Genomic DNA, 14,932 nt, shown 5'->3' with positions numbered 1-14,932 from the left:
GCATGACAGAGTGATAGACCGTTTTGTCAACTTGAAAGAGAGGAGGTTGGCATTGGTGTTTCTCTATAAGTAGGGTGAGTCAACATGTTTTTCTACTTGCACAAACGCATGTGCACGCACACACACATGCGCACTCAAACAGAAATCAGAACCATGGACAGCCACATCATATTTAGCTTATGTTGATTGGACTAAATTGTTTTTGGTATCTTTTAGTTGTGACTGTATTAGACTAAGCAGAGGTGATTTGTGGATGTTGAAATGTTGAAGTTGAAATGGTCTTAGAATAGTGGAGGCAGTTCCTGTTTTCTATGCGACTTGCGGTAACTGTCTGTTGTTCTAAATTAATAGTTGTTTAGTGGTCTGCACATGTCAGATACATTAACTTGCTTGACCATGATGTAGGTCATGTAACGGTCTGTTACTGTACATGCAATATTCTTTGTGTACTTCACTGGACAGAGGTTACTATCCGGTTTTGTGATAGAACGAAGATGTGGTTGAATTTATTCTGCCACTGTGTCTTCTTATTGTCTTGGCCTTTAGGCCTATATATCATGGTCACAAGGCATAGGAATTAACAGGTTATAGAGCAAACAACGCAATTATCACAACACGGGTTGTAATATGGCTTGAAATCATCATCACATCTGGTTGGCAAGCATGTGAATGGTTTGTGTCTGGAGTGTATGGTAGATGAAATGGTGGAACATGTTATATTGTTGTATGTTGAAGAGAGGTGAAAGGCTATGGTTATTGAGTTTGGAAAGGGATTTTAGAAGTTAGTAGGGCTCTTTTTTTTCTCAGAAGTACTGAGTCAGGTAGAAGGATTTAGAAATGTGGAGCTTATGTTGTAAACCGTGATTGACCACACACTCCAGCACAGTTAGTGGCGACATGCACCTTTAACGTTTGTTTGCGTAACCGCCATTATATCATAGAAGAAGAAGGAGAAGGTCAAAGTTGATTTTGCCCATGTGTGTCGCTGTTGCTGCCTGCAGTGATAGCTATCTAGCTTGTAAAGGGTTTCTTTCATTTTTGTTTCAGATTGTACAGCTGTCGTAAATGGATTAACTGCCAAAGTTGTGCTATAAGCAAGACGTGTATTTAACGATTTTTTTGTGGATCACACGTGAGTCTCCTGCAAAGGATTTTTCCTATTTATTGCTGGTCATGGTAGCTAGTTAGCTGGCTAGGTAGCAAACCATAGGCAATTTGTATTTGTTGTGTGATGAAGCTAGTTTGCCTAGCTGAATCGGTAACGATAGCTAGCTGGCTCCTATTTAGATCTTCAGAACTGAAAACATGATCATATGTCATTAAATGAACACTTGAGAAATGATGAACATTTGTCCACCAGTGTTGCGTATCAGAAGCAACAGTAAACTTAATTTTGAATTTTGAAGAAAGTCAAATTAAGAGAATCCATATTGTTGTGGTGTTCTAATGTTAGTAAACGTTCATGTAATGATGACCATTAGCTCCTCCTCCAGGCAGGTAGTCATGTAGATCTGAAATGATTGGTTATGTTACCTCTAGTGATTCTAGAGTACCTAGGGATAAGGGGCTAGGTATCGATTTCAGCCTTAAGCCCACGGCTGGATTTCATTCCAGAATTTTGTTCCCTCCGTTCTGGTCTCCTTCACTCCCCTTCTCAGATAGGATTTTTTAGATATGAAGTGATTTATTAGGTGAAAGGAACAGGGTGGAAACTAGCTCTAAACTCACTCCCAATACTATCCCTTTAACTAGCTATCTGTGTTTTCACCAGGTTGGTTTTACAAGTGTGCAGGGATCCGGTGGATGATGAGTGAAGAAGGGTCAGGAAATATGCTGATCAAGCCACTGAAACGAGTGGAGGAAGGAAATGGAGAGTCGGGTGAGAATGGACACATCAGAAAGAAGCTGAAGTCTGTAGAACTGACTGGCAACGAGAGGAAACACCCCAAAAGAAAAGTGGTCCTGCTTTTGGCATATTCAGGCAAAGGTTACTACGGTATGCAGGTTGGTATTGATCTTAATCTTTTCATAAAGGGATGTTTTAATAAAAATAGCTAGTCCTCCATTTAGGTGCAGCTTTCTAAATATACTGAACAAAAATATAAACTCAACATGAAACATGGGACCAACATTTTACATGAGCTGAAATAAAAGATCCCAGAAATTTTCCATACGGACAAAAAATGTATTTCTCTCAAATTTTGTGAACAAATTTGTTTACAAACGTATTAGTGAGCATTTCTCTTTTGCCAAGATAATCCATCCACCTGACAGGTGTAGCATATCAAGAAACGTATTAAACGTATGATCATTACACAGGTGCACCTTGTGCTAGCGACAATAAAAGGCCACTCAAAACTGTGCATTTTTGTCGCACAACACAATGCCACAGATGTCTCAGGTTTTGAGGGATCGTGCAATTAGCATGCTGACTGCAGGAATGTCCACCAGAGCTGTTGCCAGAGAATTTTCATGTTAATTTCGCTACCATTGGCAATGCGTCCAACCGGCCTCACAACCGCACTAGCCCAGGACCTCCACATCTGGCATCTTCACTTGAGGGAAGTGAAGACAGCTGATCACCCAGACAGCTGATGAAACAGGAGTATTTCTGTCTGTAATAATGCCCTTCTGTGGGGGAAAATATATTCTGATTGGCTGGGCCTGGCTGGGCCTGGCTCCCCAGTGGGTGGTCCTATGCCCACCCTTGGCTGCGCCCCTGTCGAGTCATGTGAAATCTATAGATTAGGCCCTTATTTCAATTGACTGATTTCCTTATATGAATTGTAACTCAGTAAAATCGTTGAAATTGTTGCATGTTGCGTTTTAGATTTTTGTTCGGTATACTTAATTTGCTGTGTTTTGTGTTTCAGAGAAATGCTGGATCCTCCCAGTTCAAAACCATTGAGGATGAGCTGGTCACAGCACTGATTAAGTCTGGGTGCATCCCAGACAACCATGGAGATGACATGAAAAAAATGTCGTTCCAAAGATGTGCGAGAACAGACAAGGTATGGGAGGCAAGCATGGAAAAGGCTTTGTTGCTGTCTACACAAATGCATCCCTTGAGCAAGTATCCTTACATTTGTTTTATACCTGAAGAAATTAAATGCACAGGAAAAGACATACACTTTGTGTGGCCTCAAACACAAATTAATTGTTATTACCTTGCTTTGTGATCAGCTTCATTTGTTTCTGTCAGGGTGTTTCTGCAGCAGGTCAAGTGGTCTCTCTAAAACTGTGGATGATTGAAGACGTAATGGAAAAGATAAACTCCAATCTTCCACCACAGATCAGAGTGCTGGGTGAGATCGCACTGCTTCCTGTCAAATGTGTTGGAGACAAGCCTAAAACCGTCACAAAGCAGCCTATGGTTCTTGTATAAAGACTAGGAAGTCTTGGTGGTCCCTTTTGGGAAGTAATTGATTCAAGGTGTTATGTGAAAATGTGTTGGACATGCGCTGACAATGCAATGTTGTTTGTCCAATGCTGTTTATTCTGCCTATTGGCTTGAACATATAATAAAAACAATTGATATCAAAAAGAAAACTTTAAGGACAAGACCGGTTTAGTTACCAATGTTGTTCTGCATCGTTTGTGATCTTTTGTCTCTATAGGTCTGAAACGAGTGACTGGGGGCTTCAATTCTAAAAACAGCTGTGATGCCCGCACATACTCCTACATGCTTCCCACTGTGGCCTTCTCCCCAAAGGACTATTACACCAAGAATTCCGCTGCATTCCGCCTTGAGCCAGAGACACTGCAGAGAGTAAACCAGCTGTTTGGCAGCTACAAGGGCACCCATAACTTTCACAACTTCACCTCTCAGAAGGCCGCACGGGACCCCAGCGCCCGTCGCTACATCACAGAGATGTCCTGTGGCGAGCCCTTTGTGCGTGGCGGCGCAGAGTTCGCAGAGATTACTGTGCGTGGCCAGAGCTTCATGATGCATCAGATCCGGAAGATGATCGGCCTGGTGATAGCTGTGGTGAAGGGATATTCGGGGGACGAAGTGTTAAAGCGAAGCTGGGGTGAGGAGAAAGTGGACGTGCCCAAAGCCCCCGGGCTGGGCCTGGTGCTGGAGAAGGTGCACTTTGACAGGTACAACAAGCGGTTTGGTGGGGACGGCCTCCATGAGTGCCTGGAGTGGACTGAAGAGGAGCAGGCCATCTTGGCTTTCAAGGAGGAGCACATCTACCCCAGCATTGTGGAGACAGAGTGCCAGGAAGGGTCCATGGCTAGCTGGATGGCCACACTGCCCATACATGACTTTGAGGCAACTGCAACAGGAGCTCAGGATAAGGATAGGGAGCAGGTGGGTGAAATAATACACAATTATATATTTGCCAGTTCAATTATCAGTGGTTCTTTGTTAAAGTCCTACAAAATGTTTAACATTATTAGATGAATCATCAACTATAAGCACTTAACACCCAGACCTCATAAAACCTGCTGTGTTTTTGGGAGGTGCCATCACCCTCGCTTTTTTGAAACTCATAAAACTATTTTCCATTTTCAGGATGATGAGGAGGGTAATAGATCAGATTCTGCACTTTGAAGTCTCTGGCAAGTGGAAAGACACCTTTTGCTTTGCTGTATCTCAAGAATGAGCTTTTGTTTTGCTATGGAAATGCATTGTCAGTAATGCCACTGATTTACTCAATAAAGAAGACATTTTAATAAACATTTTTCTTATTTTTATACCATTGTGTGAATCCTTTCTAGTAAAATCTTTAGCACATTTTATTTGTAAGGATTTGTTAGTTGGATGTGTTTCATGAAACAAACACAGCTTGATAAGGGATGTAGGTCTAAGACCGGATGCAATGATAGGAATGATGGTATTTTATAAAGCTTCAGATTTGTTTTGAAATGTCACATGTAAATTATGGAAGTACATTTGTTACAGTACTGCTAGAATATTTATTTGAGATATTTGGCCAGGCCCAGCACAGTATACACGCCGACCGCAAGGGGGCGAAATTAGAACGTAAAGGACGTCACTACCCTCATCTGGGGGAAAAATGGCGACTTCGAAGAGGTGCAACGTGAGTTCGGAAAACTTAACCGTAAATGATGTGAAAACACCTAAAATAGACATCAACAGTAAAGTAGATCTGATTATTCAGAGCAAAAAACATGCCAACGATGTGTTCGACGTTCTTGAGTATCTTCAGGTATGTAACTCAACAGAAACGTTCTAATGTGTGTGTTCAATGTTAGCTTTGCCTCTTGGTTTTGGAAAGCTAGCTAGCCCCCCCACATTTTGTCCCCGTGGTTCTCTTGGTGATTGACGATCTATATTACATATCAATGCACATTCTCCCCACTTTCATCCTCAGTCAGAGAAAGAGAAGAACGTTGTTTGTGCGATTAATGGATGTACTAAACTGTTCAGCACGTTGTTGGAGAGGGGAGACATGTATGTTGGGCAACTGCCCAAAGAAGAGTTGTTGATTGGTGGTGAGTATCAGTTTTGCTCTGCAACTCCAGATCTGGCAACCAGAAAAAAGGTATACTAAAAATATATAAACCCAACGACCAACGATTTTACTGACTTACAGTTCATATAAGGAAATTAGTCAATTGAAATAAATTCATTAGGCCCTAATCTATGGATTTCACATGACTGGGCAGGGGCACAGCCATGGGTGGGAGCCAGGCTCATCCACTGGGGAGCCAGGCCCAGCCAATCAGAATGGCTTTTTCCTCACAAAAAGGCTTTATTACAGACAAAATACTCCTCGGTTTCATCAGCTGTCTGGGTAGCCGGTCTCAGACTATCCCGCAGGTGAAGAAGCCAGATGTGGAGGTCCTGGGCTGGTGTGGTTACACGTGGTCTGTGGTTGTCAGGCCGGTTGGACATACGGCCAAATTCTCTAAAACAACGTTTGAGGTGGCTTATGGTAGAGAAAAGAACATTCAATTATCTGGCTACAGCTCTGGTGCAGTCAACATGCCAATTGCATGCTCCCTCAAAACTTGAGACAGCTGTGGCGTTGTGACAAAACTGCACATTTCAGTGGCCTTTTATTGTCCCCAGCACAAGGTGCACCTGTATAACGATCATGCTGTTTAATCAGCTTCTTGATATGCCACTCCTGTCAGGTGGATGGATTATCTTGATACAGGAGAAATGCTCACTAACAGGGATGTAAACAAATGTGTAAACACAGTTTGGGAGATTTTTATTTTGTGTGTGTATGGAACATATCTGGGATCTTTTATTTCAGCTCATGAAACATGGGACCAACACTACATGTTGCGTTTTATATTTTTCTTCAGTATTATTGTGGCATTTCCTCACCAAGTACAAGGACAACATATGTAGTCTGATTTGGAAGAGTATTTAGTTAAGTAACATCTATAGAGTTAGACTTCGCAAATTAATGATATACCTTTAGGTGTCTTGTATCTCTGTTGTTTGGGCTTCAGGCTATGCTGGTGACTGACTTTTTGTGTCCTGGCAGGTGATCGCAGTGCGGATGAGAAGTACTGCATGTTCATGCGCCACCGATACAACGGTTGTTTGGAGCTGCTGCTGGAGCACATCAGCCATGAATCATACCAGATTAAGGCAAGTTACTTTTTTGCCAACACCAAAAGTTCATTGTTAGGGCCAGGAGGGAAGACTCTGGCCTGGTCCCAGATCAGTTTGAACTCTTGCCAACTCCTTATCACTCAATTTCATAAGGAGAATGCGAGAGAGCAGGAACACTGGCAACCAGGCTAAGAAAACTCTGGGTCCTAGTTAGTCCCAATTGTGGCACATAGGGGAAAAAAAAAAAATGTCCCTTGTCGGTCACGAATGTTGTATAAAATTATATTTGAATATACTCTGCCAGTTTTGTCCTTCAGTGGGTTGAAATTTGACACAAAATATCCACAGGAAAGTATTATTAAAACGACTTCAAAACGCAAGTCTCGGTCTGTGGCAATCAAGAGTTGTTTGCTCTTGACCTAAAGCATGTGCAGAAGACGGAAGTACATGCACTTAATGCATTCATACTAACTGAAGTCTTGCAGGTGTTTACATGGTTTTGCACATGTGCTAGGGGTAGACATTTCAACAGCAGTACTGGCACTCTAAAAAGTCTGTTAAGTAATACTTTCCTGTGGATATTTTGTCAAAAATGTTGACCCACTGAAGGACCAACCGCACAGACAACCGGTCAAGTAAGTTAAAATGTTATTTTATTTAACATTCTGGCTTGTAATTAAACTTTTTGCAGTGCTTTGTTTCAGACTGTATGCCAGTAATTTGTATCTCAGTCTGATTTAGGTCCTAGAATTAAAGGTCAGCTGCTTCGTAAGTTCTGATTTACTAGGGCCTGGTGTTTTTCTGGGGTCTGGTCACACGGTAAAGAAAAACCATTGGTCCTAATCATTAGTGGTGTGTGTGAAATGTACTTTTTTTAAATGAAGGATTTAGTAAAATGTTGAGTGTGTTTGGGCTATTTATTCCGATGCAGGAGAGTGCCCTGTGTGCACTGATGCAGTTTGCTGCCATGGAAGGGAAGTTCCCCCTCCAGGACATGGACTGGAGTGAACACTACAGCTTCCCAAGAGAACTCATCCAGGTAGGGGTTTCAATTAAATACTGTACTACATGTTAGTTGCCTGGTGCAAATGTTACGCAATTTAAACTGTCATATGGGTGCATTTGCGCACCAAAGATGCAAGTTTGAAACTGAACCGCCTGTATTTATGCCATTTATGAGCCGCTTTTATTCAAAGTGACTTAGTCATGTGTGCAGACATTGTTAGTATGGGTGGCACCAGCGGGAATCGATCCCACAATCCTTGGTGTTACAAGCGCCATGCTCCACCAATTGACCCACACCTGTTACATTGAGATTTTGTCTGTAACGATCCATTGCTCTGTGAACAGGCAGTGGTGGAGCGGCTGCTCTCTCAGGAGGAGGATATGGCGCTTCTTATCTCCAGATTTCAGGAGTACCTGGATATGGAGGATGTGCGTTACTACGTCATGAGCTCTGTCCGCGCGAACGTGGGCAGGGTGATGGACAAAACCAAAGGGGTAAGCCCCGCCAGGACAGGTGTCTGCGTGTGGAGGTTCTAGGTTTAGGTGTTTAGGTGTTTGTTCTATAGCAGTTATGTATTTTTAACATTCTTCACTATTTTGTCTTCAATCACCTCAGTTGACTTGTGCTCCATGCCTTAGCTCAAGTGTTGGGCTGTCATATCTGACTGATGTTGTTTGTTTAGAATGGTCTTGTCTTCTCGCTTCAGGCAGTGATGCCCATTTACCAGAACAACGTGTTCGCTCTGCTGTCCAATATCAACATGCCTAGCCAGGAGTCAGAACTCACCAACTACCTGGTCAAACAGGAAGGTCGGCCTGCTGTTTTGCTCTTATGCTATATATTAAAATGAAAACAATGCATTTTTAGTAACTTGTATGCAACATGTTCTTAAAATTGTCCATATTATTCAATGGGGAAGGTGCATAAAGATGGAGGCCCCCATGTACTTAGCACAAATGCTTAGTTTGCCATATTGTACATTGGTCAGTTTGTTTTTACAGCATTAGCACAATATACATGATCTGAATTCTAGCTCCAAGACTGTGGCAATTTGAAAAAACAAAAGTAAATTGTGCTGGTTTACTGGTACATTGAACCATGTCGTGCGCCGTAGTTTAAGAACTCCGTGGGTAGTGTTAAAAACAATGATGTCATATCTGAATTCCTCCATCTTTATGCACCTTCACCATTATTATGCAAAGGTTCCATTCATTTATCCGAGTGGCTGAGTTGCCAAATTCTCTGGACGACCTATTCCTATAGCTAAACACCTGAAGCTTCTGTGTATGCGTGGGATTCTCTACGCACAGATTTGTTTTAGCTGCCGCTTCCCCCTTCCTCTCGGATGATCGGATGTCTTTGTCTGGTGTAGCCGACAACCTTCGGCATGTTGTAGAAAAGATGATTTAACAAACTTTGTCTGTTGTAACAGTAGGCTATTATAAAACATAATCATAACAGACAGGCAGTCTAAATAGCGATTTAATGTTATTTTTTCATCGTCGTCGCAAACATTGGCGAGGCAGACAGGCAGTCAAAGTTGTAGTGTTTTGGGGGGGGGGGGGTTAAGTGAGAAATGTGAAGGGAGGGTGAGCAGCAGCTACGTAGAAAAAAGGTGTGTGTAAAATAACACATAGGCAGAACGTGATTCGGTTCTTTAGCTCTGGGGAAGAAGCTTCCAGACTTCCTTCTGTTGCGCAGCCCCAGCCTTAACTTATTGTGTGATTGATTGCCCCTTGGTTCATTTTACAGCTAAACATGAAGACTGGAAAGCAGCCAAACTAAAAGTAAGCAAATCCTCCTATCAACTGGAGAAAACATGCTTTTTGTGTCTCATGATTAGAAGTATTGCTATATGTGTGAATGTAATGATTATCTCTCCCCATCAGGAACACAAGCGTGCCTTTGAGCGGTTGTGGCTGGGGTTTCTGAAGTATAAGGTATAAGATCCACTTTAACATATAGACCACCTTTGAACTTGTCTTTGTTCCAGTCTAGAGTCCCAGAATGTTCAGTCTCATGTCTTTCATACCCTGTAGTTGCCCAGCAGCATGTACAAGAAGGTGCTGGTGATCCTCCATGACTCCATCCTGCCCAACATAAGCAATCCCACACTGATGATCGACTTCCTGACTGCAGCCTATGATGTTGGTGAGTTGAGTTTCCATAGTTTGTCACCTATAGAACAATCTGACTAGATGCCACACTGTACTGAAAGAAGAGTACTGCGAGAAATATCTTATTTGTGCTGTACTGTAACCATGAGTGGGCATGAGTGTGTTAGAACTTCTGTAATACAGCCATACTGATCACCTACAGTGGCATTCTGTGTAGCTTTTTTTTTGTACGACTGGGAAAGTTAATTCCTGGTATATTGTTTTTCTGTGTCTGTACAGGAGGGGCAATCAGTCTGCTGGCTCTCAATGGCCTGTTTGTGCTCATCCATCAGCACAACCTGTGAGTATTCCACACTCTTAGTGCAGAAGGTACTGAACCAGCGAACGTCGTCGTCCTCAGCTTCTGAAGGTTTAGGTTTTTGCATTGGATGCAAACTATTTAAACAGAGGTAGACATTACCCACTATCATAGGAACAAAAAAAACTGTTCCTAGCTATTGAGTATGTTTAAGTTGGAGTTACTTTCCCTCAACACTAGAGTCAAGTGACTATTCTAGTAATAACTGTCTAAGTGTGTGCCTGTGTTTGCAGAGATTATCCCGATTTCTACAAGAAGTTGTACAGCCTGCTAGAGCCCTCTGTTTTCCATGTGAAGTACAGAGCACGCTTCTTCCACTTAGCTAACCTCTTCCTCTCCTCCACGTAAGACCTCTCTGTCATGATCACTCCATTAACTATCGATGACTGGCATTTTATCCTCACACTTGCTGTAAATCAGTTAACAGTTATCAACTATTTGTCCATGGTGTCTTTTCTTTCTCTCTCCAGTCACCTGCCAGTCTACTTGGTGGCAGCGTTTGCCAAGCGTCTGTCCCGCCTGGCCCTCACGGCGCCACCTGCTGCTCTGCTCATGGTACTGCCCTTCATCTGCAACCTGATCCGCCGCCACCCTGCCTGCCGAGTCCTCATTCACCGGCCTAGTGCAGCAGACGGTAAGTGACCCCATACATTCACCTGTCTGGAGATGGGAATGAATTCATTTGATTATGATGATAATGTTGATGTGGTGGTTTGACCTATAGGCTAGGTCTTAAAAGGGCTTTCCAATAGATAGGTTGTTTGACATGGCTTGTCATTTCCTGTGTGTTTGGACAGAAGTCTGTGATGACCCCTACCTGATGGAGGAGGAGGACCCCTCCCAGTGCCACGCCCTGGAGAGCAGCCTGTGGGAGCTTCAGGTCTGTAGGGGCATCCAGAGAAACAAACACATGATCCATAGAGATGAACACAGCCAAACTCACTGTGCGCTTCACTTTCCCCTCCTGCTCTCCTGACTGTAGACCCTGCAGAAGCATTACCACCCTGATGTGGCCAAGGCTGCCATGGCGATCAACAAGCCACTGTCACAGCAGGAGGATGACATCAGTGAGCTGCTGGAGCTATCCACCTATGAGGTGAGGTGACATGACCAAACTCTGATTGTCCTTTCGTCCACTTTTTGGTCCTCCTGGTGGTTCACAATCCCAAGTGTTTTTACTTTGTTGGTGAGGATATTAATCTCAATTGTAATGTGTAATGTCTTATCATTTGTTAGCATGTTATGTTTGTCAGTGTATTGGTGTCTGTCACTGTAAATGGTGTGCATACATGTGTATATGCATGGCTTTTATCATGTTGTTGATGGAATGTGGCTCTGTGTCTGTGCACACAGCTGATGGAGCGGGACCTGAAGCATAAGCAGAGCAAGACTGTGCCGCTGGAGTTTGACCCTGCCACCCAGCTGCTGCAGGGCTCTGGGGGAGTGGGGGTGCTGGGCCTGAACTTCTCTTTAGAGTAGAGACAAACAACCCCAGGACACTCGCATACCTAGCTCTCTGGACCTCACTGTCTCTCCCCCATATCCCCTTTTCATTCCACATCCACGATTACATCTTTCTGTTTGGAATTAATTGTATACCAATAAACCTTTCTAGAAAACTGTGAGCTGTGTTTATAATTTAGGCTTATTGTCAGATAAGATTTACAATGTTTTGTAGATGTTGACTCATTGGTATGTATGTCTGCAATCTCTGTGAGACTGATATAATTTTATACAGAAGTTAAATAAGGTTTGACAGGGAGGGAGTAGCACTTGAAAGATACATTCACAACTCTATGCATTATGTTTATAATGCATTCGAATGGGGGCATTGAGATAGAAAGTAAAGCAACGAAGTTCAAAAATTGGCAGGAATCCACCTTGCTCTCACATTCGAGTATGTTCTACATTGGCCTCCGTAAGATTGCTCGGCATTCATTGGCTGATTGCATGACTTAACGTAATGACGTTTACGGTTTATTGCGTAGCTGCTTCCTGAAGCCCAACAGCAAAATAGACGATGGTAAGTGAAAATTAAGTAAATATTAGATTTTTTACCTTGTTTATTTTTCGTGAACATTGCTTGTATGTGGCTGTATGGACTAATTGCCTTGTGACCGTAAACTCTATCTCTAGATCCCAGCATATAAAGCATGTTGGTCTGCTAGCTAGCCCGAGATGGATGAACGATGATCACATGACAAAAAGTGGTCTAAATAACCAAACGCAGCACTGCTCAAATCAATCACCCTTTCAATCTGCATTGGGTTCTACTTTAAATTTGTCATTGTGAATCTGTGTGATGAGTTTGAGCTTGCTCGAGTAGCTAGCTAACGTTAGCTAATTTCATTCTCCATGTCTTAGCTAGCAGGGGAATTCTTCATTTTCTCTGCTTGTTTAGCTACCACACCATGTAATTTCTCATGCGTACTTATCGAAGCAAGTTACGTATTTAAATTCAGTAATTTTAGTTTTTGTATTTTAGTTTGATTTCAACTCTATGGACCTTTTGACATTTTGTGTCAGTGCACAAAGCTAACGTTAGTGTTTGGTAGGGGCACTACTATAATCGCTCACGCTTTATTTTTGATCTAACTTGCAACCCACTAACAATTAAGGCTATCATCACCTTACTAACACGTATTTGTTTGGAATGTTTGCTTAATTTTTAATTTAAGTTTTCACTCTTGTCCCACCTGGTTTTATTTTTTCCTTTCCAATCTTCGATCTTGCTTCATGTCAATATCTCCACACACATCCTGCTTCCCACCCTACCCCTGTCTCCAATCATCTTCTGCTCTGTATTCAGGCTGGTCACCGAGTAAGTGCACGCTCTCTGTGTTGACCCTGTCTTCTGCCTGCTCTACCTCTTCTGGAGGCTTGTTTTGCAGACTAATGGAGGGATGCCTGTCATAGTAACACCCCATACCTCGCTAAACTCTAAGGGTTAGCCTTATAAGGATGTCCTGGTAATAAAGACATTTTCCATACTAACACACGCATGTTGCCATGCATTCAGGTGAGGTTATTGAGCAATCTGTTTGATGCATTTAAAGGCAACTCTAAAAACAAAATGTCTGTTATTTTGGGTACACTGACCCATTGCTGGATGGTTGGTGATGTAGTATGACCTTTCTAATGTGTGATGTGGAAAAATAAATACACTTTAATTATTTATTAGTCGCTGTTCAGACAAACTGATCTATCTGTGGGGATAGAGTATTCTGCGGAATGGGACCAGAAGCTTTAGTCCTTGATCAAATTGGCAAAACACAATCTTCTAATTACCATGGAGTATTGATATACCCTCGAACTTATAGTTATCTTCCAACTCAAGGACCAAAGTTGTGGCATTTTTAAAGATGAATTGAAATTCAATACGACAGACTAGTTGAACATTTGCAAGTCACATGTTGAATTTCATTTCCTGAGCTGAAATGGTATCGACTCCAAACTTGATGTCATCCTCCTAATGGACAGCCTACATTTTGTAAGTATGACAGAGCTCCCTCCTGTAACTGTTGCCAACATATCCCATCTCTCCATCCACTGTTTGATGCCAGTTGGTCCTGGTGTTAGGTGACCTGCACATCCCCCACCGATGCAACACCCTACCAGCCAAGTTTAAGAAGCTGTTGGTGCCAGGCAAGATCCAGCACATCCTCTGTACAGGAAACCTCTGCACCAAGGAGAGCTATGACTACCTGAAGACACTGGCTGGGGACGTACACATTGTCAGGGGAGACTTTGATGAGGTTTTTATATCCGCTTCCCTTATGCTTTATTACATGATCCATTATATCAAAATGTATGTGTAATCTTTTAATAGGTAAGGAAAGTGGATGAACTGTGGTGTTTTCTGCCTTCTCTGTCCTACAGAACCTGAACTACCCGGAGCAGAAGGTGGTGACAGTAGGTCAGTTTAAGATCGGCCTGATCCATGGGCACCAGGTGATCCCCTGGGGGGACATGGCAAGCCTGGCTCTGCTGCAGAGGCAGCTCGACGTCGACATCCTCATCTCTGGACACACGCACAAGTTCGAGGCCTTTGAAAACGAGAACAAGTTCTACATCAACCCCGGCTCAGCAACTGGAGCCTACAATGCACTGGAAAGGTAATGGTGGAATTTCTGCAAATTAAGCCGTTGACATATTTATTGGGTCATTTAGCAGATGTTCTTAAAGTGACTTGGTAAGTTGCTAACTGCTAGCATTACACTGGTGTGTAAACATAAGCATTCCTCTCCCCTGTTTGGTTTCTCCCCAGCAACATCATCCCATCCTTTGTATTGATGGACATCCAAGCATCCACAGTGGTGACGTACGTATACCAGCTCATAGGAGATGACGTCAAAGTGGAGAGGATTGAGTACAAGAAATCCTAAACCCAGGGCTGAAAAGGGAGGGGTGAGGCAAGGGGTGCTGTCGTTCAGTGTATCGTTTCATTCCTTTCTACCTGTAGCTCCAACTACATAACCACAGAAAATGCTCTACCATAACTGTTTGCTAACTTAACTCTATAAAGAAATGTATAATATCTTTTATGTCATCTGCGTTGGCATGTGTTCCACCCACCATGTGGTGTCTGTAAAAAAATAATTTAAAAAATGCAATTGTCACATGGGTTTGCATAATGTCATTCAAATAAATATTTGGTGCCACTTTTTGAATTTGATCTATTGTCATGTAAAATGTCCTGTAAGTACATGTAGCTCCATGGCCTTTTATTTTCCTGTAGTGAACCTTCTCTTACTAATTTCACCCACAATAATCCCATTTCATTCTCAGCCACCTGTTCATATTAAATTGTAAGACAAAGAAAACACTTTTAGGGATACTTTAGGATTTTGGCAATGAAGTATGCTAGCAGATACCAGTAGACTTCCAGTCATTGCGCTAATGCCAGTTAG

At 42.6% G+C, this 14,932-nt stretch overlaps 3 protein-coding genes across 4 annotated transcripts; all 3 read left to right on the top strand.

The window, feature by feature from the left end:
• The first annotated feature begins 964 nt into the window (after nt 1–964).
• On the top strand, nt 965–4,701 carry LOC120025856 (tRNA pseudouridine synthase A-like). The gene is made up of 6 exons (XM_038970557.1): nt 965–1,132; nt 1,772–2,004; nt 2,874–3,011; nt 3,203–3,305; nt 3,618–4,315; nt 4,520–4,701. Exons 2-6 carry the CDS (start codon nt 1,804–1,806, stop codon nt 4,556–4,558), a joined length of 1,179 nt encoding a protein of 392 aa, XP_038826485.1. The 5' UTR covers nt 965–1,132; nt 1,772–1,803; the 3' UTR covers nt 4,559–4,701.
• Nucleotides 4,702–5,019: 318 nt separating this feature from the next.
• noc4l (nucleolar complex associated 4 homolog) lies at nt 5,020–11,641 on the top strand. Of its 2 annotated transcripts, XM_038971025.1 has the most exons (15): nt 5,020–5,177; nt 5,343–5,463; nt 6,471–6,577; nt 7,473–7,580; nt 7,892–8,041; nt 8,254–8,356; nt 9,300–9,334; nt 9,437–9,487; nt 9,587–9,698; nt 9,944–10,004; nt 10,256–10,366; nt 10,493–10,656; nt 10,820–10,902; nt 11,005–11,118; nt 11,376–11,641. In XM_038971025.1, exons 1-15 carry the CDS (start codon nt 5,025–5,027, stop codon nt 11,499–11,501), a joined length of 1,599 nt encoding a protein of 532 aa, XP_038826953.1. In that variant the 5' UTR covers nt 5,020–5,024; the 3' UTR covers nt 11,502–11,641. The 2 variants fall into 2 exon arrangements, with proteins under 2 accessions (XP_038826953.1, XP_038826954.1); XM_038971026.1 differs by lacking the exon at nt 5,343–5,463 and having other exon boundaries at nt 5,066–5,177.
• Nucleotides 11,642–11,949: 308 nt separating this feature from the next.
• On the top strand, nt 11,950–14,697 carry LOC120026008 (vacuolar protein sorting-associated protein 29). The gene is made up of 4 exons (XM_038970786.1): nt 11,950–12,045; nt 13,586–13,777; nt 13,902–14,137; nt 14,290–14,697. The coding sequence occupies exons 1-4, from the start codon at nt 12,043–12,045 to the stop codon at nt 14,405–14,407; spliced, it is 549 nt and encodes a 182-aa protein (XP_038826714.1). The 5' UTR covers nt 11,950–12,042; the 3' UTR covers nt 14,408–14,697.
• Nucleotides 14,698–14,932: the final 235 nt, after the last annotated feature.

The sequence above is a fragment of the Salvelinus namaycush genome, chromosome 31 (assembly GCF_016432855.1).
Source record: "Salvelinus namaycush isolate Seneca chromosome 31, SaNama_1.0, whole genome shotgun sequence".
NCBI lineage: Eukaryota > Metazoa > Chordata > Actinopteri > Salmoniformes > Salmonidae > Salvelinus > Salvelinus namaycush.
Note: the sequence above shows the minus strand (reverse complement) of the source record. Positions and strands in the feature narration are given on the sequence as shown.

What these genes read in the sequence shown, in the direction of transcription:
- LOC120025856 (XM_038970557.1), top strand. Translation starts at nt 1,804, where the DNA reads ATGATGAGTGAAGAAGGGTCAGGAAATATGCTGATCAAGCCACTGAAA. An exon ending in ACCACAGATCAGAGTGCTGG is followed by an intron (nt 3,306 to 3,617) that starts GTGAGATCGCAC and finishes TTGTCTCTATAG; the next exon opens with GTCTGAAACGAGTGACTGGG. An exon ending in AGGATAAGGATAGGGAGCAG is followed by an intron (nt 4,316 to 4,519) that starts GTGGGTGAAATA and finishes TTCCATTTTCAG; the next exon opens with GATGATGAGGAGGGTAATAG.
- noc4l (XM_038971025.1), top strand. Translation starts at nt 5,025, where the DNA reads ATGGCGACTTCGAAGAGGTGCAACGTGAGTTCGGAAAACTTAACCGTA. An exon ending in CTACCTGGTCAAACAGGAAG is followed by an intron (nt 8,357 to 9,299) that starts GTCGGCCTGCTG and finishes TTCATTTTACAG; the next exon opens with CTAAACATGAAGACTGGAAA. An exon ending in TGGAGCTATCCACCTATGAG is followed by an intron (nt 11,119 to 11,375) that starts GTGAGGTGACAT and finishes CTGTGCACACAG; the next exon opens with CTGATGGAGCGGGACCTGAA.
- LOC120026008 (XM_038970786.1), top strand. An exon ending in TCAGGGGAGACTTTGATGAG is followed by an intron (nt 13,778 to 13,901) that starts GTTTTTATATCC and finishes TCTGTCCTACAG; the next exon opens with AACCTGAACTACCCGGAGCA. An exon ending in GCCTACAATGCACTGGAAAG is followed by an intron (nt 14,138 to 14,289) that starts GTAATGGTGGAA and finishes GTTTCTCCCCAG; the next exon opens with CAACATCATCCCATCCTTTG.